Source organism: Aquarana catesbeiana, linkage group LG02 (genome assembly GCF_042186555.1).
Source record: "Aquarana catesbeiana isolate 2022-GZ linkage group LG02, ASM4218655v1, whole genome shotgun sequence".
NCBI classification, from domain to species: Eukaryota; Metazoa; Chordata; class Amphibia; order Anura; family Ranidae; genus Aquarana; species Aquarana catesbeiana.
In genome coordinates, this window is record NC_133325.1 from 201,714,549 (window position 1) to 201,738,305 (window position 23,757).

Below are 23,757 nucleotides of genomic sequence, written 5' to 3' on the forward strand. Positions count from 1 at the left end.
CCCCCCCCCCCCCAAATGACCCCATTTTGGAAAGTAGACACCCCAAGCTATTTGATATTTGAGTCCATGGAATATTTTATATTTTGCCACAAGTTGCGGGAAATTTTTTATTTTTTTTTGCACAAAGTTGTCACTAAATGATCTATTGCTCAAACATGCCATGAGCATATATGAAATTACACCCCAAAATACATTCTGCTGCTTCTCCTAAGTACGGGGATACCATATGTGTGAGACTTTTTGGGAGCTTAGCTGTGTACAGGATCCCGAAAACCAATCACTGCCTTCAGGCTTTCTAAGGGCGTAAATGGTGATTTCACTTCCTCACTACCTATCACAGTTTCGGAGGCCATGAAATTACAAGATAGCACAAAACCCACCAAATGACCCCATTTTGGAAAGAAGACACTTCAAGCTATTTGCTGAGAGGCATGTTGAATCCATGGAATATTTTATATTTTGCCACAAGTTTCAGGAATATTAAATTTTTATTTTTTTTATTTTTTTACGTTGTCACTAAATTATATATTGTTCAAACATGGCATGGCTATATGTGGAACTACACCCCAAAATAAATTCTGCTACTTCTCCTGAGTACGGGGATACCACATATGTGGAACTTTTTGACAGTCTAAGTGTGTACAGGACCCCGAAAACCAATCACCGCCTTCAGCCTTTCTAAGGGCGTACATTTTTGATTTCACTCCTCACTGCCTATCACAGTTTCGGAGGCCATGAAATGCCCAGTTAGCACAAACCCCCCCAAATGACCCCATTTTGGAAAGTAGACACCCCAAGCTATCTGCTATGAGGCATGTTGAGTATTTTGCAGATCTCACTTTTGTCACAAAGTTTTGAAAATTGAAAAAAGAAAAAAAATACATTTTTCTTTTCTTTCTTCATTTTCCAAAATAAATGAGATCTGAAAAATACTCACCATGCCTCTAAGCAAATACCTTGGTGTGTCTACTTTCCAAAATGGGGTCATTTGGGGGGTTTGTGCTATCTGGACATTTCAGGGCCTCCGTAACTGTGATAGGTAGTGAGGAGTAAAATCACAATTTTACGACTTTAGAAAGCCTGAAGGCAGTGCTTGGTTTTTGGAGTCCTGTACGTGGCTAGGCTCCCAAAAAGTCCCACACATGAAGTATCCCTGTACTCAGGAGAAGCAGCAGAATGCATTTTGGGGTGTAATTCCACATATAACCATGCCATGTGTGAGCAATATATCATTTAGGGACTTTGTGCAAAAAAAAAAAAAAAGTGTAATTTTCCCAAAACTTGTGACAAAATATAAAATATTCCATGGACTCAACATGCCTATGAGCAAATAGCTTGGGGTGTCTACTTTCAAAAAAGGGGTCATGGGGGGGGGGGGGGGTTGAACTGTCCTGGCATTTTATGCACAACATTTAGAAGCTTATGTCACACATCACCCACTCTTCTAACCACTTAAAAACAAAGCCCTTTCTGACACTTTTTGTTTACATGAAAATTTTTTTTTTTTTGATGTAAACAAATTACTTTGAACCCCCAAACATTATATATTTTTAAAAGCAAAGGCCCTACAGATTAAAATGGTGGGTGTTGCAATTTTCTTTTTCACACAGTATTTGCGCAACGATTTTACAAACGCAATTTTTTTGGAAAAAAAAACACTTTTTTTAATTTTAATGCACTAAAACACACTATATTGCCCAAATGTTTGATGAAATAAAAAAGATGATTTTATGCCGATATATGGATACCAAACACGACATGCTTTAAAATTGCGCACAAACGTGCAGCAGCAACAAACTACATACATTTTTAAAAGCCTTTAAAAGCCTTTAGAGGTTACCATTTTAGATCTACAGAGGAGGTCTACTGCTGCTAAAATTACTGCCCTCAATCTGACCTTCGCGGTGATACCTCACATGCATGGTGCAATTGCTGTTTATATATGAGACCAGACCGACGCTTGCGTTCGCCTTTATATCCCCTATGATAGCAATAGGTAGTGACAGGTACTCTTTTTTGAAAAAATTGGGGTCTATTAGACCCTAGATCTCTCCTCTGCCCTCAAAGCATCTGACCACACCAAGATCGGTGTGATTAAATGCTTTGCCAATTTCCCAATGGTGCTGTTTATATCTGGCGAAACCGAAGTCACGAAATGCTTGTAGCTTCCGATTTCTTAGGCCATAGAGATGATTAGAGCCATTCTAGTCTCTGATCAGCTCTATGGTCAGCTGGTTGAACCACCGGCTGCATTCTCGGGTTCCCTTTTGGGACAGGAGAGCCCGAGAAAACCATGGAAGATGATCGGGGGGACGTTCCCTCCCACTGCTTATAAAAGCAGTCTAGAGGCTAATTAGCTGCTAGGATTACTTTTATATGAAAGCCAACCACTGGCTGAAAAGAATGATACCAAGATGATACCTAAACCTGCAGGCATCATTCTGGTATAACCACTCAAAGTCCAGCAACATACCAGTACATTGCTGGTCCTTGTTGGGCATACATTGTAATGTTCTTTTTTTCATGCAGCCTGTGGACTGAACGAAAAAAAGAGATTGATCGGTGGGTATGCCCACCATTAGAATACCACCCTTAATCCACCTACTTCTAATGATGGGCATACATGCACCATTTTTTTTAACTGTAGAGGTGAAATCACCTCCGACAGCGCTGGAGTCACGGCTTTATGTATCGTGAGAGCAAACACTGTTGCTGTCAAGATAACTAAACCCGTGCTGCAGCTGAATGATGTACCTGCTAAGCAAATGATGGTTAACAATAAAACAAAGTAACATTACAGTATAAAAGTAAGACTTACCATACCTGCAAAGCAAATACAAAAAAACATTAAAAAAAAACAAACTTTGCAATCTGTGCCTAAGAAAAAATATGCTGAAGCATGGGGGCAATCCACCCCTAATGTTAGGAGCAAATCGCTCCTCCACCCCTGCCCCCATGCTTTGGCATATATGCTCTTTTTTTTAACTGTGGTGGTGAAATCACCTCCGACAGCGCTGGAGTCACGGCTTTATGTATCGTGGGAGCAAACGCTGTTGCTGTCAAGATAAATAAACCCGTGCTGCAGCTGAATGGCATACCTGCTAAGCAAATGATGGTTAACAATAAAACAAACATTACAGTATAAGCACCATACCTGCAAAGCAAATACAATGAAACGTAGTAAAAATAGAACAGAGAGAGAACGATAGATATAGAACAGTAGTGAGTGAACAGTAGAGAGCGAACAGTAGAGAGAGAACAATAGAGAGAGAGAAGAAAAATACAACCACAACTATTTTTGGATTTTTTATTTTATATTTTTTGGTGTTTTTGTGTGTTTTTTTTTTCCCATGTTAATTTTGTATTCGTGGACACAGATGGGTTTCTCCACAACACCAGTCGCCGTAGGAATTTGGACTGCCGTGTCTGCGTGAAGCGAGGACAGAACGAAAACATTCCGTGAATCCCTCCACTTCACTGCTAACAAATTATTACACGTCAAGCAGACTCTCTCTCCCTGTCTAAGTCGGGATACTACAAGCTGTTGGGGGAAGCCCCGGCGATTAGATCGCACGGTGCCACATGCGCCGATTCCATAATCAAAAAGGTGACTAAAAACTGGCACACTCATGTAATAATTGTCCACGTACAAGTGGTACCCCTTTCCGAATTAGGGTGACACCAAGTCCCACACTATCTTACCAGCGCTCCCTATGTACTCTGGGCAGTTCTCTGGCTCTACGTGACTATCTCTTCCCTTGTAAACCATAAAACTATATGTATAGCCTGTGGCCCTGTCACAGAGCTTATACATCTGGCACGCTTGGTGGGAAGATACTGGCACGCTTGGTGGGAAGATACTGTTTGATAGACAAGCAACCAGAAAATGTAATCAAGGAGACTCATCAACGCAGACAACTTGATCGGGAGTAAACAAGGCTGCAAAACGTTTTTTTTGTAGAGCCGATCAAATCCAGGGTCACCCCGAGGACGACAGAGTTCATTATCTTTGAAGTGCATGAACCACAAGATCTGCTCGTATCGTGTCTTGGTCATGGAGGCAGAGAACACGGGAGTATGGTGACTTGGGTCAGTGGACCAATATGACCACAACTCACTCTTTTTAGTTACGCCCATGAGGAGGGATAGGCCCAGGAAGGACTTAAATTCGGAGACCATAATAGGTCTCCAATCTCTGGCAAGGGTCAGCTGGGGATTAGCGGCGATGAATTGACCAGCATACAAACTGCTTTGGTCCACAATAGATCTATAGAGATCTTCAGTGAAAAATAGCTAATAAAAATCAAGTGACGTAAAATCAACTGTTTCCACTTGAATTCTGGGTTGGCCAGTGAATGGGGGAAGTACGGGTGCTGCAGAAGTGGTGGGCTCCCAATTAGGATTGGCAAAGGAAGGGCACTATGGGCTTGATGGGCCTGTGTTTGTCTTCTTCTTGGTGCCAGCAGGACACTACTCGTGCTTGTCACCTCGCCAGCTTGAACTGCACTTATGGGACTCGCCATGTCACCAAGTGTTACTGCAGTGTTGGATGTACGACCAGGATGTACTAGGCCGCTGGTGCTTGCCAGTTCACCAGAAGGATGAGCGGCGCTAGTACTGGCTCTCTGCTCCATATGAGGGACCTGCGGTTCTTGCACCTCAATGACAGCAGAAGAAGACCGGGGTCTGGTACGCCTGACCTTGGCAGGGACCACAACTCCGTCGCCAGAGCTATCTGTCAGGGTGCTGCTGCTGTCTACAGGTTCGTATTCTGAGCCTGAATCTGACAGATAAGTGACCTCCTCTTCACTATCTGTCATGCTCAGAAACGTGTAGGCCTCTTCAATACTGTACCTTCGATTTGACATTTTGGTCTCTAAATTTACTGGTACAGTAGTGAGACTCGCAGGTAAAAAAGCACCTGACTGTCAGTGACTACTTCAAACGCTGCAAAAAAAACTGTTAGCGTTCGCAGGGATCAGGCCTGACTCTGCGAACGCTGCAGTTATGTGTTTTGTAAATGACAGTGATCGATTGATACTGCACTTGGGAGGGCTGGGCTGGGCGGAGGGGCTAAACGCAGGTGCTAGCAGGTATCTGGGCTGATCCCGCTAACACTGCGTTTTTGGGAACCCTAAACTGCTAGGGACACTAGTATAGATCTGATCAGATCAGATATCGATCCGTTCAGACACTATACTACTAATTGAGGCGCAAGGTTGCGTGCGTGGGAGTTAGCACTACTGGCACTAATCTGACGCTGCCTGGGGCGACGCAGACCCCATCTGACGCTAACTTTGATCACCCGCCGGGTGATCAGGGGGTTAAACCTATATTGGGTAAAATACAGCGAGTGCCCTGACGCTATAAAAAAAAAAAATAGCTAAACTGCGACACCTGTGACACTTATACAGTGATCACAGGTGACAGGGGGTGATCAGGGGGTTAAACCCTTATTGGGGGCGTTAGGGGGGGTCTGACGCTGATCTGACGCTGCCTGGGGCGACGCAGACTCTATCTGACACTAAAACCTAACTTTGATCACTGCCGGGTGATCAGGAGGTTAAACCTTTATTGGGTAAAATACAGCGGGTGCCCTGAAACTATAAAAAAAATCTAGCTAAACTGCGACACCCGTGACATCTATACAGTGATCACAGGTGACAGGGGGTGATCAAGGGGTTAAACCTTTATTGGGGGGGTTAGGGGGGGTCTGATGCTGATCTGACTCTGCGTGGGGCGACGCAGACCCTATCTGACGCTAAAACCTAACTTTGATCACTGCTGGGTGATCAGGGGGTTAAACTTTTATTGGGTAAAATACAGCGGGTGCCCTGACGCTATAAAAAATAAACTAGCTAAACTGTGTCACCCATGACACTTATACTGTGATCACAGGTGACAGGGGGTGACCAAGGGGTTAAACCTTTATTGGGGGGGGGTAGGGGGGGTCTGACGCTGATCTGACGCTGCCTGGGGCAACGCAGACCCTATCTGATGCTAAAACCTAACTTTGATCACTGCCGGGTGATCAGGGGGTTAAACCTTTATTGGGTAAAATACAGAGGGTGCCCTGACGCTATAAAAAATAAACTAACTAAACTGCGTCACCCGTGACACTTATATTGTGATCACAGGTGACAGGGGGTGATCAAGGGGTTAAACCTTTATTGGGGGGGGGTTGGGGGGTCCCTAGACCTATCTGGGCCTAAGACTAATTACCCTAACACTGATTTGTGTCACTAATGACACCAGTACAGTGATAAAAAAAAAATCTGATTGCTGTACTGGGTGACAGTGACAGGTGGTGAAGGGGTTGATCGGGGAGTGATCGGGGGGTGAATTGTGTGCCTACGTGACCTGGTGTCAGTGTAGTGTTGTGCAACTCACTGTTAGATGCTCTCTCCTCTCAGTCTGGAACGGAAAAGACCGACACGGGGCCAGATATCATTGGCCTAGGCCTGGGGATTGATCAGTTCCTGATTGAATCCGATAGTGGCGGCCAGCGGGGGGGCGCACGTGCATGCCCCCCAGCCGGCCACGCGCGGAATGTATAGCTACTGTATAGGACACTTAGATAACAGGGTCAGGGATTACTGCTCCAAAATCCACAGAAATATTAAAAGTGGGAACTTCATTACATCCCACCTTGCACCCAGTTTTCTGAAATGTGGGTATGGCTCCACTGCCACTCTCCAAAATAGTGAACATTTTACCAGTCTGCTAATTTTGCATGCAAATTGAATGTTTATCCAGTGGGGCAGAAATGCACATTCCATTACTTACTATTGTTATAACTTATTTAGTGCTATGTTTTCCAGAATTGTTATTGTTAGACATTCTGTATATACTGTAGCGCTACAGACTTTTCTGTGGCTTCTTTCTTTTGCTGTATCTTGCACTTATTTGCTGTAGCTGGCTATGACCGGTTTTTCAGCTTTTCCCTGGGTGTCTGGGTTATGCCTGTGCCCCCATAACCTGCTAGAAGTTCTGTATATAGCCCTACAGAACAGACAGTGAACAGTCCACATGGGCTTTGCTGCTTAACTGCAGACTGGAAACAATAACTTTATTACTGAGAAAAGACTTAGCGTTTAACCATAGATGCAGCTACAAACTTTAAACACTATTATCTACTGGTTGAAGAACATATCTCTATTGAAAACTGATATTGATGTAGTTGTTGCATAAAATACAAATAAACATTGTATTCCAACACCCCCACTCAACAACGACTCCTTATATGAGTCCCATTTTGTATCTCTGTTCTATAAATCTGTCTCTTGTATGTGTTCTTCTCAAATGCTCTGATCCACTTTTGTTTCTCATGGGTTAGAAGTCTTTGCATATCATCCCATTGTATCTGGTGGATTTCCTGATTGAAGCCTCTTGTGGCCTGGTTTAATCTTTCACAGCATTTGGATTGTCAGCATTAGTTTCTATTTCTGTGTCACTTGTTGCTTATCTTCATGTGACACTGATAGAATAATGCCGCATACACACGACCGGACTTTCTGTCAGAATAGACTCCGACGGTCTTTCCGACGGAGTTCCAACGGAGTTCCGCTGAAACGGATTTGTCTACACACGATCACACCAAAGTCCGATCATTTAGAAAGCGATGAGTTACGACGGGACTAGAAAAAGGAAATTCAATAGCCAGTAGCCAATAGCTGCCCTTACGTCGTTTTTGGTCTGTCGGAATAGCATACAGACGAGCGGTTTTCCCGACAGGAACTGATTCCGTCGGAAAGATTTGAAACATGTTCTATTTCTAGGTCCGTGAGAATTTTAGAAAGAAAAAGTCCGATGAAGACCACACATGATCGGAATGTCCGACAGAATGATTCTGTCGGACCTTTTCTGCCGGAAAGTCCGGTTGTGTGTACGCAGGATTAGAATTCCCCTCAGTTTGACGTGTTTGTGTTAGTTCATAACAATCTGAACACACTGAAGTTTCATTGACAATCACACTTCTACTGATGGTTACCTTGTTTGTGTCTTGGTGTCGAATTCTGAATCTCTTTTGAGTTTACTGTACCCCACAAGTACACCCTCCTTTGCGCAAGTATTCAATTTTATACATTTTTCTTTTGGGATGTGCACATAAGCTTTGCTTCCAAAAAATGTCAGATGGTTCAAATCCAAGGCTTTTCCAATCCATAGTTCATATGAAGTTTTTTCAGTTGATTTTCCTGGTAGTTGATTTTGGGATGGCATGCAGTCATAATTTCCTCTCCCCAGTATGTGGTTAGCATATCTGCATCAAACAGCATGGCTCTTCCACTCTCACATAGAGCATGGTTCATTCTTTCTGCAACCAGTTTTGCTCTGGGTTGTTTGGTACAGTAGTTTCAAATAATTTGCAATGCTTTCTGAGAATCACTTGTGTGTTATCACCTGTTTATTCAGTTCCATTGTCTGTGCACAATACACTCTGCATTTTGCCAAATTTGTTGCTTACTTGAGCCAAATACTGTCCAAGTTTCTCTGGTACTTCACTTTTGTTGTGTAACAGATATAGCTTAGTATAACTGGAGTAATCATCTATAAAAGTGAGAAAACATGTCTTCTTTCCTGGAGTAAATTTTTTCATTGGACTGCAAAGATCTGAATGAATTAAGTCCAGAGGTTCCTTAGATCTGCTGTTTCTTGACATTTCTCCTTTTATACAGCTGGTGCGTTTCATTGTTTTGATCACATGGACTAATTTTTATTGCACTTGCATAGTCATTTCCAGTTTATTTCTATATTATGTCAAGACTTCTGTGCCCATGTCACCTGTGCCATGTGTGAATGCAGTTTGAATGTTTTTCCTCCTTGGCAGCATTAACCACCTCATGACAGTTCAGGTCATACAGTTCATCTGTAATTTTAGCCTTTGCAAATAAGATATCCCCTTTTATGATAGCACAACTGTCATCTTGGAAGGTCACTACATTGCCTTGTTTTGTGAGCTTCTACACTAACAAAAGATTTGTTTCAAGAGAAGGGAGATAGAGGACATTTTTAACAGGTAACTTTCTGGTGACACTCTGGGAAATAGGACAGTGAAGAAAACCCTCTCCTATTCCTTCTGATTCCATTATTTGCCCATTAGCTGTGGTGATTTTTTCTGTTTTACTCTGGTCAAGGTGAATAAATAAATTTATGACATTTGTCAAGTGACCTGTAGCTCCTTAATCAACACACCATGCCTGCAAAGATATGGTGCAATTTTTGGATTGAAAAACATATTCATTATCTGAAGCAAATTAAGTTTTTTTCCTTCACACTTTTGGCCTTTTGTAGTTTAGTTTGTTTTTGAATTCTAGCTTTCCAGATTCTGCATTCAACAATTGGTTTGAAAAAAGGAACCACTAGGAGTTCTGAAATGCATCACCATAGCAACCAGCCTGCCCCAGGTTTGACATCATATCCTGCCTTGTGTCCCTCAGTGGCTCTCCTCACCTCCTGGAACATTGGACTTGGCTTCCTCACTGACTACATGCTGTTTGCTGTCACAAGCGGCCCTTCTGGTGGACGGCTTTCATCCAATGGGGCATGGCTGCAGATAAGCTATTTGATTTTATATTTCTGTGAGTTTGCATTTGGCGTTTTTAATTATAATAAACCCATTGATGCTGCACTTAGCTGGTGCCCCCTTGGGTTCCATTTTTGCAGATTTTGCAATCTGCTTTTAAATGACCTTGTTTGTTGCTCACAAAACATTTACGTGGTTTTTTTTTTGTTACATGTTACTGTTTTTATTCCTATTTTTCGTCTTTAAAGCAAACTCTGCGATAGAATCACCATCACTATTAATGCTTTCTGTTTTATGCTTATATTCATCCATAAGCTTGCCCTTAACATATTCCCATGTCAGTTCATCATTTGGATGTGCATCAAGTGTTGTGACAAGCGTTTCATACCTTTCTGGTAAGCCACTTAGTAATAGTGCTGCGACATAATAATCTTTTGTTTCTTCTCATGTACCTCTCAGGTGTTCAACCATTTTTAGGTGTGCCTAATGTTATCCTGCACATCCTGGCGAATATAGTTTTTTGCTGAGATTAGCTCTTTCATACACCTATTGTAATGCTTCCACATTTCTCTAGCAGTTTCACACTTACATACAGTATATGTATGATTTGATCATCTTCTCTGAAGGGTGTTCTAACCTAACTTAATTTATACATTTCCACGTACCTTCTCTTAATAGCAGCATTTTTCATTTTGAATTTCCAAGACTGGTAGTTCTGGTTTGTCAGATTTGCAAATGAAAGCTTTGTTGCAGCTGTGTTACTGCCCATTTTCTTTTCTGTGGCAGTCTTCTTTCTGTTGTTGTATCTTGCACCTATCTGCTGTAGTTGGCTATGACTGGGTTTTCAGCTTTCCAGTGGGTGTCTGGGTTATGCCTGGGCCCTTAACCTGCTAGAAATTCTGCATATAGCCCTACAAAACAGACAGTGCACAGTCCACATGGGCTTTGCTGCTTAACTGCAGACATAAAAGAGGAACTTTATTACAGAGAAAAGATATAGAGTTTAACCATAGATGCAGCTACAAACTTATAAACACTACCATCTACTGCTTGAAGAATTTATCTACTGAATACTGATATTGATGTAGTTGTTGCATAAAATACAAATGAACATTGTATTCCAACAGTTATACATTAACATATTACTAATAAATAATCTAAAGTTACATGCACACAATTAAATCAGAACTTACAACTACTGTGACCTGTAGTGATGTAGCAACTGGCAGAAGGAATCACGAAGCCCAGAAAGTTTACCAGATTTTTTATATAGGGTAATTCTTAATTTAGCCATATGTACATCAAATTAAAACATATACTGTATTGGAATGTTGTGCTTATGTATGCAGTACATGTTTAAGTTATGAACTCTCACAAAACAAGGAATCTGACTCGTGTTAACAAAATATATTAAATTTAATGAACAGTTCTTTAGCTGCAAATACAAAAATTATATGTACAAAGAGCACGAGTTAAATATATTTACAGCCAAAAGTGAAACATAAAACCACATAAACATAAAAATGTAATATGTATATGACAAAATATATTCAGAAAAAGACTAATAGCAAAATAAATGTAGCTAAATATTGACATAAATTGCTTTTGTTGTCAGCACTAAACTTCATATCTTTAAATTATTATAATGTTTGCTACGTATCACCTAGATGATTCACAATTCTATGATGCACCAATGTATTAACTGTATACTGTATATGTGTATGGAATGTAGAAATACAAAAGACACAATTTTTAACTGAGATAATTAACACACTTGAACATATACTCTAACATTGTGATAGTAAATTCTGTAAACCTAGTTTATCCTATGAGAAAGACTTTTTCTGGTAACTGTATTAGCAAATAATTTAGGTTTCTGTACATGTTTATTATCCTTCATAAAGCAAAATACATAACTCTTGGCTATGAACATAATAGAATGTCTAAAAACAATAGAAACAGAATTGGAAGTTGGATTGCGGTTTTTATTATATTTGGGCCAGATTCTAGGGTTTCTTGACAGAACATTGCTGCATCTGGGTCTATTTAGAGTGTACTGTATGTAATACCTCTTGTTGCAAGCTGGCATCGCTGAGCCAACACTTCTCAATTAGGAGCGGTGTTGTCAGCCTACACTTTGTAATCCTTTGCTATTGGGCTGTCTACCGGGTCACTTGCCTTCCTGCAGACGCAACGGAACTAGTATGCACGACAGGTGGACAACGTTCCTGCTTATTGCAAGGAAGTGGTTTATAGTGGCCACACATGCTTTGATTTTACTATCCAATTGATGTGAAATTCATCAAAATGAACAAATGTGCAAAAAAATCTAAATTCCCATAATTTACCTTATGACCAATTTAGACTTGATTTAAAGTGGATTAGATCAAATTGAGTTAATTGGCCAGGGTGGAAAATTATTGATCTTTTGTGCAAATTGGCAGCACAGCACTGAGATACTTTGTTCGCAAATAAGATTGTCTTTTCGATTGATAATTTACAACAGTATTTTAGCTATCAACCAAAATCCACTTCCTAATTTGTGGCATAATTATCGAACAGGTTGTTGACTACTGATCGATTATTCCTGTAGGAAAATAAATGTCACTTATTGAAGCCTGAATGTGATGTAAGCCTGTAAGTGATTAGAATTGTCAGCATGCAACAGTGCTGTTACTGGCAGGATGTCCAGGTATGAAGTAATTTTCTTGGAAAAACTATGTAAAGTGAGGCATAACGCCAAATATAGTGAAAAAATATGTTTGATGTTTAAATACTTTTTAATAACACGATGCAAGTAACCCAATTAAATCCAATTTCAATAATATATTCACTATAAAATGTTTTAAAATCTCACTGTGCAACCTCACTCTTTGTATCATCATATTAAATAAGCTGTTAAAATGATAAGGATTTTACAAACAGTTTTGTTCCAATGCATTGGCTTAGTGCTACTTGTTGAAAACTAGCATAGAAACTGAAAAAAAATGGATCGCCTATTGGTCATAGTTTGTTGGTTTAGCATGTCATAATAATACATTCAGTGACTGCATCCTATAGAGCAGTTATGGCGAACCTTGGCACCCCAGATGTTTTGGAACTACATTTCCCATGATGCTCATGCACTCTGCAGAGTGGTTGAGCATAATGGGAAATGTAGTTCCAAAACATCTGGGGTGCCAAGGTTTGTCATCACTACTATGGAGGCACCTTTTCATGCAGTGACTAGAGCTGTGCCATCAATAGAAACACACGGCCCCATAGCCTAGAATAGCAAGGCACAACCCTCCTCTTCCCCCTCTCTTCTTAAAGCTAATAAATTGGATGGATACTGCATTGCCCACTGTTAACTCTTTCCTATGAAGACCAGAAGTTTAGAGAAGCAGCACTAAACAAGCAGGAGCCAGCAGCATTGAAAGTTGTAAACTGCTGGTGCAGAGGTAAGATATTTACCAAGTAGTTTACTGAGTAATATTTACTTTACTGTGCTGAATGTGTTAAACCTAAAACCACTGAGGGCCTAATACAACTTGTGGGCCTCCCACTCATAGCTAAGATCTCCAGAAGCCTGCTCAAACAAGTCATAGTTTGTAAGGGCCCTGATCCCATATGTCAATGAATGCTGAGATCCAGATAGATAGATAGACAGACAGATAATTAGGCCATGGCCGGAGTACCTTGGAATAGTCCTTCAAGTTAGGCTTCTTGCATTAGACCAGTGGGGTATCATCCATGGGCGCAAGGTGTTCACTGCACACGGGCCCCGAAGGGGGGGCCCACTGTGCTCTGACCCACACTACAACCTAGGATGATCTGTCCCTGGTTGGTACCTTATGACATTTGACAGTTGAGGGTGATTGGTGAGGCGGTGGGGGCAGTTACAAGCACTAATCTCCCTATATGGCTTTCAATTAAGCAGCTTCCTTTCTGAGCCTTTAGGGGCCACTTTTGATCTTTCACACGGGCCCCCTAATTTCATCGTATGCCCCTGCATTGGACATACATTACACATTTTTTTAGAATCAAATTAAAACAAAACAATGGCAGTGTATGTGACACTAATTACAACTAGTAATACAGTTCTAGAAACAATTATTTGAAAGTTACTCAAAATATGGATGGAAAAAGTCATATTGCCAATGAAAGAAATTACTTTGAAATACAACATTAAAAATAGTATTTTCTTAATTGATTCAATACACTTGGCACCCAGCTGCATTGTTTAAAATGTCATATCTACTACAAACACATTTGCTATAAGGAATTAAGTGGGAGCAAAGTTCTTCCTGTCAAAACTCACCCACATACTTAACAAAGTTTATCTAGCAAAGCTGAATGGATAAAATTGTTCACTGAAAATGTCAGCTCGTACGACAAAGAGAACAAAGCATGTTGTGCTAAATATTAAATACTGCATGCTTAATACTGACAGACTGCTGGGGGAAAGTGCAAATCCTGAGAATGCAGCTAAGTAGACTATTCTCAGCTGGAAAAGCTACCCATGAGATGTTGTGATAAAGAGATGCCTTTTTTGGGGAAAGATATTCAAACCACATTTGCAGTGTATATTTCCAATTGAATTATTTGTGCCGATGTAAGTCAACTTGCCTTTGGATAGAAGCATCAGTATGGCAGACACAATACGTATCCAGTAAGCAAAGTAGGTAGGTTGTCAAGGTTTGCCTCTTGCTCAGCTCCTGGCCAGCAGTGCTCCTGAACAAAGTGAAGACCCCTACGCCCTCCTCTCTAGCATGGTGGGAAATGCATGGTGGGAAATGTATGGACAGACAGGGGTCGTATAAACGCCCCAAACCGCATGTCACCACAAGCACACTGTACAATGTGTGGATTGAGGCCACCATGTAATCTCAGTGCAATTAAAAAAAAATCACAGGTTTCTTACTCCTGTTACCAGACATTAAGGCCATGAGCAACTGTGGTTTTTACTAACGGACCTTTATTTGACATAAATCTAGCAACCCTGGATAGAACAATGGGCACAAAGCTAGACTGCCATGACTTGCAAGCACAAGACCACCCAACGGATTACCGCTTTGCTAGGATCAATCGTCTTACACAAGATATTTTCTTGTTTTGTTGGTCCTCATCTGTCAGAGTAATGTAACAATGAATTGCACACTTGTATTAATTGACTGTATTTGTTTTGGAAATAGCACCTTCTCCCACCTACATCCAGCTTAAACTTGCATCTAGGTTGCCCACTGCCCAGGAAGTCCTGAAGCCTGGGGAAATGAATTATGCACACATGTTCTGGGAATGAATATTAGCCTCATTGCCTCTTCTTGGCAATATACTGGGGCCTTTTTTATAAGAGGTTGAAAGCTGTATATGTCACTTTTAGTTTTTTTTCTTATTAATGAAAGCATGTTGGATGGTTTTGTTCACTGGGAGAATTTGTCAGTTTAACAATTTTCCAGTTTGCCAATTGCTGTTTTCTAGTTCTAGGACATGGACATGAATACAGAACTTTCTACAGTAAAATAAATACAGAACTTTCGTTCAAACATACAAGTTCATTATTTTTATAGTATGCCAGTTAGATCTTTGTTTGATCCTTTTTAAAAAGTGGCATATGGCTGGGGTACAGGCTGACAAAAGTGGCAAACAAGGAAATTGTGTAAAAAATTAGAATTTCTTTATAAAAAAAAGGCCTCAATGATTTTGCTCAGACGAATTTAGGAAATATCTGCTCCTTCAAGAGAGTGCAAGAAAACTGTAACCCACCTTTACCTTAAAATTTAAGCTGGTCTGGCCTTAAAGTAAATTAAACCAAAATGCAATTGTGCTCAGAAAAAGATTTGGTGAATTTGCAACAAGAGAACCAACACATCATTAAAATGTAGTTGTTTTTAAAACAATATCCAAATCAATGACAAAGATGAACAAACAATACATTAGGAAAACATGGGTAGCCTACCTTACATCATTCTGTTCTATTTCCATTAAAAAAAGCTATGGCCATACCACTTGAGATCCTGACAGTACCAAAACATCATTATTTATGTTTGGTTATATTTCCCGCATTTAGCTCTTCTTTGTTTTTTTATGTCTTCACTTTCAGAGTGAAGCTACCCTCTAAGTGGAGAACTCAGCTTTTCTTGTGACCATAATGTTAATATATAAAATGCTAACTAAAAAACTTTAAATATAAAATATAAACTTTTGTATATATTTTTGTATAAAGCACTTTAAGGACTCTTTCACACTCTTTCGATCAGCAGGGGATCTGTGAGTAGATTCCCTGCTGAATTGGAGCTGAACAGCACAGAATGTCAGTTTTTTACATCTGCGCCCCTTCACTTTGTGTCTGGTGGACATGGGTAGACCCATGATTGCTTTACGGGAGGCTGGGTGTAAACATACTCTGCTGTCTGTTTACATCAGGCTACCTCTGATCTGTCACATTTAGGTCCACAGAAATAGAAAATAATGCAGTCCTTTCCCGCAGTTTTTTCTGGACCTGGACAGACTTGGAGATAGGCGGTTGTAACTGGACACAAGTCAGTTTACATCCACCTTCCAATAGAGCTGCATGGAGCTTTTGATCAGGTCTGCCTGAAAAACTGACAGGTGGACCTGATTGGAAAGCCTGTGTGAAAGGGCTCCTATGACTCCTGAACATTTACAATTTAACAATAACAAAGAAATGGTTACATGTTTCGTACATTTGGAGCTTTAACAAAAACATGAATCAACAAAGAAGAATCTCATGCCAGCATGATTACTATATGTCTGAACTCAGAATAATTAGTATTTACAAATTAACTTCCTCAGAACATAGGCCCTCAATATATTTACAAAAAAATACCTATTGGAAGATTGTTCAAAATATTTTGATGAATAAATTAGGCACATTTACTGTCCTATAAATATAACATGTACCTCTACTAAAAGAATTATCTTTCCAGGACTTATGTCCAGTATTTCAGGACAGTGCAAACCAACAGTTTGGGAAAAGGTGCACTGCTACATTTCATACTTGCTAAAAAGAATACTAAGTAGGTCTTAGAGGTATATGTCAAGAATCTTGAAGGCCCCAAAATAAGTTGCTTCTTGAGAAAGGTCGATTAAGGCTGTATTAGAGGCTGTAATAAGTATCCCCTCCCCAGCAACCAGTTTGAAGACACCTCCTTTGTAGACACAATAAAAGTTATATAATGACTCATTTGGCCAAACTTCACTTTTTCCTCCCTTCAGTAAAGTCTTTTGTTCTCCACTCTTAGTCAATTTTTTAACATAAAGCATGAGTTGCAAGTTATTCTGGGAAATCTTCAGTGCTGCTTTATGTCGTCTAAAGCAAATATTAGCATAGACAAAATAGTATCCATCTTGTAAGACTGTTAATGTCCCATTGTGGTAGCTCATATTTTGTAGGTGGCCCCAACCTTCTTTATAGTTCCAGGAATAAAGCTGCTCTACTCTTTGGCTGCCTGCTGAAAGAAATTTCAGAATTAATATGTAGTAGCAATACTGTAAAATCACTGGGATATTTATGTACTCATTAACACCAAGCATTACATTGGAATAGAAACCTTCAGAGTCTAAAGCCTCGTATGCGCGATCAGATAGTTGGCAGGGGATTGTCTGTAGACAGAGTGTTGTCCTAAAATCTGACCGTTAGTACGCTCCTTTTGACAATTGTTGTCCAACTTTCTGCCAACAAATGTTGAATGACATGCTAGTAAATTTTCGGCAGACAACGGTTGGTTGTCAGATTTTCTGATGGTCAGTACACAAGTCCGTAACACAAAAGTTGAAAGTACAAACATGCATGCTCAGAATCAATGCTCACCAAACACAAAATTAACAGAAGGGGACCAAAGGGTGGCGCTCAAGAGCCGAAATTCCTCGTAGTACGTCACTATGTTTGTGTTTGTTGCACGACAATTGTGTACCGTTAGTATACAAGACAAGATCCCGTCACACGCCCTTTTGACAAAAATCAGATGCTCGGTTGTCCAACAATCGCATTGTGTGTACGAGGCTTAAGAGTAAAAGGCAAATGTCTAGAGTAGATTTCTATATTTGGGTACCTGTGCACCAAATTGCATATGTAACTCCAGAAGTAGCTGATTTTTATCCTGAAACTGTGTTCTAAAAAAAGAGCACTATAGTGCATCATTCTCTTTACTTGGATGAAAAAGAACAAGAATATTATCCTTAGAACATTGATTAAACAAATATTGTCAGGGAGAAAAGATAAACTAACAAATGTGTCAATGTTCTTCTAGATCAGCATTAAGGTGGTGCAATTTTTAAGACCCTGTTTAAACATAAAAAGTGAACAAAAGTAATTAAAGTGACGCCATCCATAATATTATTAGATATTCTTCTAGAGAGGGTTTTCACAGAGAGGATGTAGGCTCCCCATTTGTTTATTACATGCCTAACCCAACAATATTGGTGCATTGGTGGTAAAAAGAACATTTTAACCTTCCACTAAAATCTGCACTAGATTTTAGAATACACTAAAACGAATTTAAATTGAATCTGTATAAAAAAATAAAAAGAAAATGATTTTGAAATGTTTTACTGATGTCTCCTTTCTAATTTAACCTCAGAATATTGTGAGCCCCAACCTTCTGTAGAGAAATAATAAAAGCAGACCCTTTACAGTTGTTTGGCACATCCCCTTATGAGTCAGAGCATGAGCTCTCCAATCGGCAGGGAGCATCAACTTTGTGAATTGCAATGCTTTAGTTATGACTCAGCAGAGGGCATATCAGACTGCTGCAGAGACATGGTTCTACCATGCAAGGAGCAGCATTCTTTCTTGGTGGTATAACAGTATAAGATATTCTGCTGTGCTGAATTATAAGGCCTCATGCCCACGGGCGGGTTAAAAAACGAACTGTAAAGCTAGTACCAACGCTAAGAAAAAAAGCGGCGTTAAAAATGTGATTTTATATGCGTTTTGCATTGGCATCAATGCACATTTAGCTCATTTCTCGTTGACGTCACCGCCGGGGCATGATGGGGCGATGATGTCACAAGGGACGTGGTATCCAACTTACGTCATCGGGTGGCCCCGCCCCATGCCAAAATACAGTGGGGACGGAAAGTATTCAGACCCCCTTAAATTTTTCACTCTTTGTTATATTGCAGCCATTTGCTAAAATCATTTAAGTTCATTTTTTTTCCTCATTAAAAAATGCACCGCATATTGACAGAAAAACACAGAATTGTTGACATTTTTGCAGATTTATTAAAAAAGAAAAACTGAAATATCACATGGTCTTAAGTATTCAGGCCCTTTGCTCAGTATTTAGTAGAAACACCCTTTTGATCTAATACAGCCATGAGTCTTTTAGGGAAAGATGCAACAAGTTTTTCACACCTGGATTTGGGGATCCTCTGCCATTCCTCCTTGCAGATCTTCTCCAGTTCTGTCAGGTTGGATGGTAAACGTTGGTGGACAGCCATTTTTAGGTCTCTCCAGAAATGCTCAATTGGGTTTAAGTCAGGGCTCTGGCTGGGCCATTCAAGAACAGTCATAGACTTGTTGTGAAGCCACTCCTTCATTATTTTAGCTGTGTGCTTAGGGTCATTGTCTTGTTGGAAGGTAAACCTTCGGCCCAGTCTGAGGTCCTGAGCACTCTGGAGAAGGTTTTCGTCCAGGATATCCCTGTACTTGGCCGCATTCATCTTTCCCTCGATTGCAACCAGTTGTCCTGTCCCTGCAGCTGAAAAACACCCCCACAGCATTATGCTGCCACCACTATGCTTCACTGTTGGGACTGTATTGGACAGGTGATGAGCAGTGCCTGGTTTTCTCCACACATACCGCTTAGAATTAAGGCCAAAAAGTTCTATCTTGGTCTCATCAGACCAGAGAATCTTATTTCTCACCATCTTGGAGTCCTTCAGGTGTTTTTTAGCAAACTCCATGTGGGCTTTCATGTGTCTTGCACTGAGGAGAGGCTTCCGTCGGGCCACTCTGCCAAAAAGCCCTGACTGGTGGAGGGCTGCAGTGATGGTTGACTTTCTACAACTTTCTCCCATCTCCACAGGAGCTCAGCCACAGTGATCTTTGGGTTCTTCTTTACCTCTCTCACCAAGGTTCTTCTCTAGCTCAGTTTGGCCAGACGGCCAGCTATTGGAAGGGTTCTGGTCGCCCCAAACGTCTTCCGTTTAAGGATTATGGAGGCCCCTGTGCTCTTAGGAACCTTAAGTGCAGCAGAAATTTTTTGTAACCTTGGCCAGATCTGTGCCTTGCCACAATTCTGTCTTTGAAATCTTCAGGCATTTCCTTTGACCTCATGATTCTCATTTGCTCTGACATGCACTGTGAGCTGTAAGGTCTTATATAGACAGGTGTGTGGCTTTCCTAATCAAGTCCAATCAGTATAATCAAACACAGCTGGACTCAAATGAAGGTGTAGATGGATGATCAGAAGAAATGGACAGCACCTGAGTTAAATATATGAGTGTCACAGCAAAAGGGTCTGAATACTTAGGACCATGTGATATTTCAGTTTTTGTTTTTTAAAAAATCTGCAAAAATGTCAACACTTCTGTGTTTTTCTGTCAATATGGGGTGCTGTGCATACATTAATGAGGGGAAAAAATTAACTTAAATGATTTTAGCAAATGGCTGCAATATAACAAAGAGTGAAAAATTTAAGGGGGTCTGAATACTTTCCGTCCCCACTGTAAGTCATTGCACACGGCGGATCCAGCATTACAATGGGAGATTGCGTTGAGTCAACATCGAAAGAAAAACAGAGGGAGAAGACCCAGCAAAAGAGCAGGAAGACCCTGCAAAAGAGCAAGAATATAGTGGAGAGAGAGGACAGTGAAGAGAGGAGAAGGACCGGAGAGGGGAGAAGGACCGGAGAGGGCGAAGAACCGGAGAGGGGAAAAGGACCGGAGAGGGGAGATGGACCGGCAGAGGGAGAAGAACAGGAGAGGGGAGAAGGACCGGCAGAGGGAGAAGACGTCGTCAGAAGAGGAAGAAGAGCCGGAGCTGCCTTAATAAAATACTTTAAAAACCTGTGTAGTGTGTTTATTTTTGACACTTTTTTCAGGTGAATGGGTAGGGGAACAATGTACCCCATACTCATTCACCTAGGGAGGGGGCTGGGTTCTGGGCTTCCAGATTCCGATAAGTCCCCGCCCGCAGACCCCGATGACCACCGGGTAAGGGTTGTCGGGAAGAGTCCCTTGTCCTCATCAACATGGGGACAAGGTGCTTCAGGGTGGGTGTCTGGATAAGGGTAAGGGTAGATAAGGGTCTGGTATGGATCTTGGGGGGTGACCTCACGCAAAATTTTGGCGGGGTTCCCTTCAAGATTCTCAGCACACAAGTCGCACTGCATGTCGGATCATCTTGATCCGACTTCTGGTGTGACTTCTATTCAAATCAATGGGCTCCCATAGGGAACCATTGTTTTTGAATAGAGACAGAAACGTTGGACGAGGCTTAATAATGTACTCTGTGTATACAGCATTAATGAAGTTGGTAAATCACACTGTATATTGGAAGGAACCTGTAAAAGAAAATATACAGCGCCTAGGATATTGACGGAAAAAAAGAGGGGGGATATGGGTATCATAGACCGCTGCCACTCAAATTTTTAGTTATATACCAAAACAAGTGCTAGAAAAAAAAATAAGTGCAGCGCTGGTCTAAAAAATGAATCAGTCTGGGTAGTATTAGTGAAATACATACATAAACCAAAATGTAATAATAATATCTAGTGAATATGAGCAATAGTATGCAAACTATAATAATTCATATATAAATAACCATACATGTACTATATCAATACAATTTATCAATATGCAAAAAATCTATACAATTCATCAATGTGCAAAAATAAAGTGCAAATGGCAAAATATGTGCAAAAAATATAACGTGCTAAAAACGTGCAAAAGTACAAAGAAAAATGTCCACTAATGAATAACAAAGCCCATTTGTGATCCGGAGAACAACAGGTCCCAGAATAACCACTTTGTTAATCTTTTTACTATATCAATTACTATAGTTTGAGTACTATTGCACATATTCACTAGATTGTTATATTTTGGTTTATGTATGTATTTCACTAATACTTCCCAAACTGATTTGTTTTTGAGACCAGCGCCGCACTTATTTTTTTTTTTCTAGCTATTGGAAGGAACCTAACCAGTCTGCTTTAGTATTGCTAGCAACAGCCACTCAGAATATTTTGTTTATATTTTCAGTAGCAATTTTAGACACCTGCAGTCCTACCTGTACTTGCCTCTGCATATAGGAGATCTGCACTCTACAGCATGAACATGCAGGTCATACATGTATTTCACAGACTGCAATACACCCAGATAGAAATCCATACTACAACAGAACCCCTACATCAAGGAAACTATTGCAAAAATGTGCAAATTTCAACCACGGCAGTCTTAAAATATATCGTAAGCCTTTATTCTGTGGGCTAATAAAAAAAAACATGAAAGCAGTGTATATCTTGAAACTTCAGAAAAATAGTCTCATTTGTCAAGTCCAAGCTTAGCAATGATCAGGGGGGTTTATATATGATCTTGATGATTACTTTTGCAGCAGCTCATACATACAGTAAAAATGTAATTATCCAATATGACTGTAGGTATTTGCAAAATGAACTTTTTCTTTTCATAAAAGATTTTGCTGAAATGTTAAATAATTAAGAAAATCAGGTTAGATGATGTTTTTGTTGGGTAATTAGACAGGCCATTGAGTGGTCTGTATTTTTTTTAGGATAGGAGAATGGAATCCAGCAAAAATTATATATTTAAAGAGGAATATAAAAATATCTCAACAGTTTTTTGGCAAGGCATTCTATGGTTTGGTTAAAATCACAGAATCAGTTTAGCCAAGTTATGGTCAAAAGCATTGCTTTGTGTATTCAGAGACCCTATGTCTGGGTGGTCAGATGAGAAAGATGTTGGATTTGTCTGTAAGAACCACTGAAAGTAAAATCAAGGTTACTCAAAATACTGCTAATTGCCCTGGTCATGGACTTCTTGTGAAATAAATACTACCCAAAACAAAAGAAAATGTTATATTATATGCTTTATGTGAAATAAACTATGCAGTTAAAAAAAGGTATGTAAGCAAGTACCCCCATACACTGATACAACTTTTCTGTGCTGCTCTTGTTTATGACAGGTGCCAATAAAGTCAAAAAGAAGCTAAAAAAACTCTTGGCTTTGTAGGAACCCCCACATAATACTAATGTGGTACATCAGAAGTAAGGAAGAGCTTTCTTTAACTCTGTACCAGTCTGGAGTCTGAAGCTGGTCATACTGTACACTATTCAGCCAGCAGGATGATTGAAAAAAAACTGAACAGATTGCCCCATCCACAAATTTGAGGTGGATAGGGAAATCCTCCCGCTACGCTATTGTATTCTGACAGCAGGACTTCTCCACTGTCTGAATACACTGATCAGTACTGAAGCTGATCAAACACTAATTTTCCAAGCGTCCGGTTCAAGAGGAGTCAATCACTAGATCGACTCCTCTCGAATGGGTACAGCCATAGATGGATTTAAATTCAGTCAGTCCCTGCTGAACCAGGATATAGACATATTACTACTATACAGAGGTTTTCACAGAGTTGCAGGCAACACAACTGGAGGAACTCCTGAGTCTGCTAAAGCAGTATTTTGTGGGGAGGATGACATCCTAGAGCCCCCACCCCTTTACTGGCTGTACCCAAGGCAGGCTCAGTACAGGTGCAGCTAACCCACAGGAAAGCTGCAGGCGCACTGCACACACAGATCAGTGTGAAATTATAAGCCCAATGATAATAAGCCCATTGCAAAACTCTGTGATATTTAATAAATTGACCTTTTCTTCTTCTAGTTTCTACTTGCATCGCTAGGCTGCTTGAAAAGTCCCAGGTGAAGTGCACTTGGTATCACTTCGCTTGGGAAAGGAGCCTGCAGTATAGAACAAGCATTGGCTTATGCGGCTCCTGCTCCCTCTGCAGCAGCTTGGTTCCTCCGCTGCCATTGCCAGCTGCATGTACTCTGATGCTCTGGTATGGCAAGTCGGCAACCCATTGACTGTGATTTGGGCTTGCTGACCCGCCATTTCAGAGCATGAGGTCAGGGGCCACATTAGAGGGCTCCACGGGTTGAGTACCCCTGCTCTAAAACATCTTGACTTTCTATTAATTTTTTTAAAATTATTATTATTTACAGTATATTTCTATAGCACTATTCTTTCTGGGGACTCAAAGCACTTTTATC

General features: G+C 40.4%; 1 protein-coding gene across 2 annotated transcripts in view; it reads right to left on the reverse strand.

Annotated features, from left to right (window-relative positions):
• Positions 1-10,462: 10,462 nt before the first annotated feature.
• The window catches only part of TNFSF11 (TNF superfamily member 11), a 47,201-nt gene continuing 33,906 nt past the window's right edge, over positions 10,463-23,757 (reverse strand). The window contains exon 5 of one of the 2 annotated variants that reach the window (XM_073614196.1): positions 10,463-16,974. In XM_073614196.1, the coding sequence (XP_073470297.1) occupies positions 16,550-16,974 (425 nt within the window). In that variant the 3' untranslated portion in view covers positions 10,463-16,549. Of the gene's footprint in view, positions 16,978-23,757 lie in introns of both variants that reach the window. The other variant, XM_073614195.1, reaches the window with a different exon arrangement.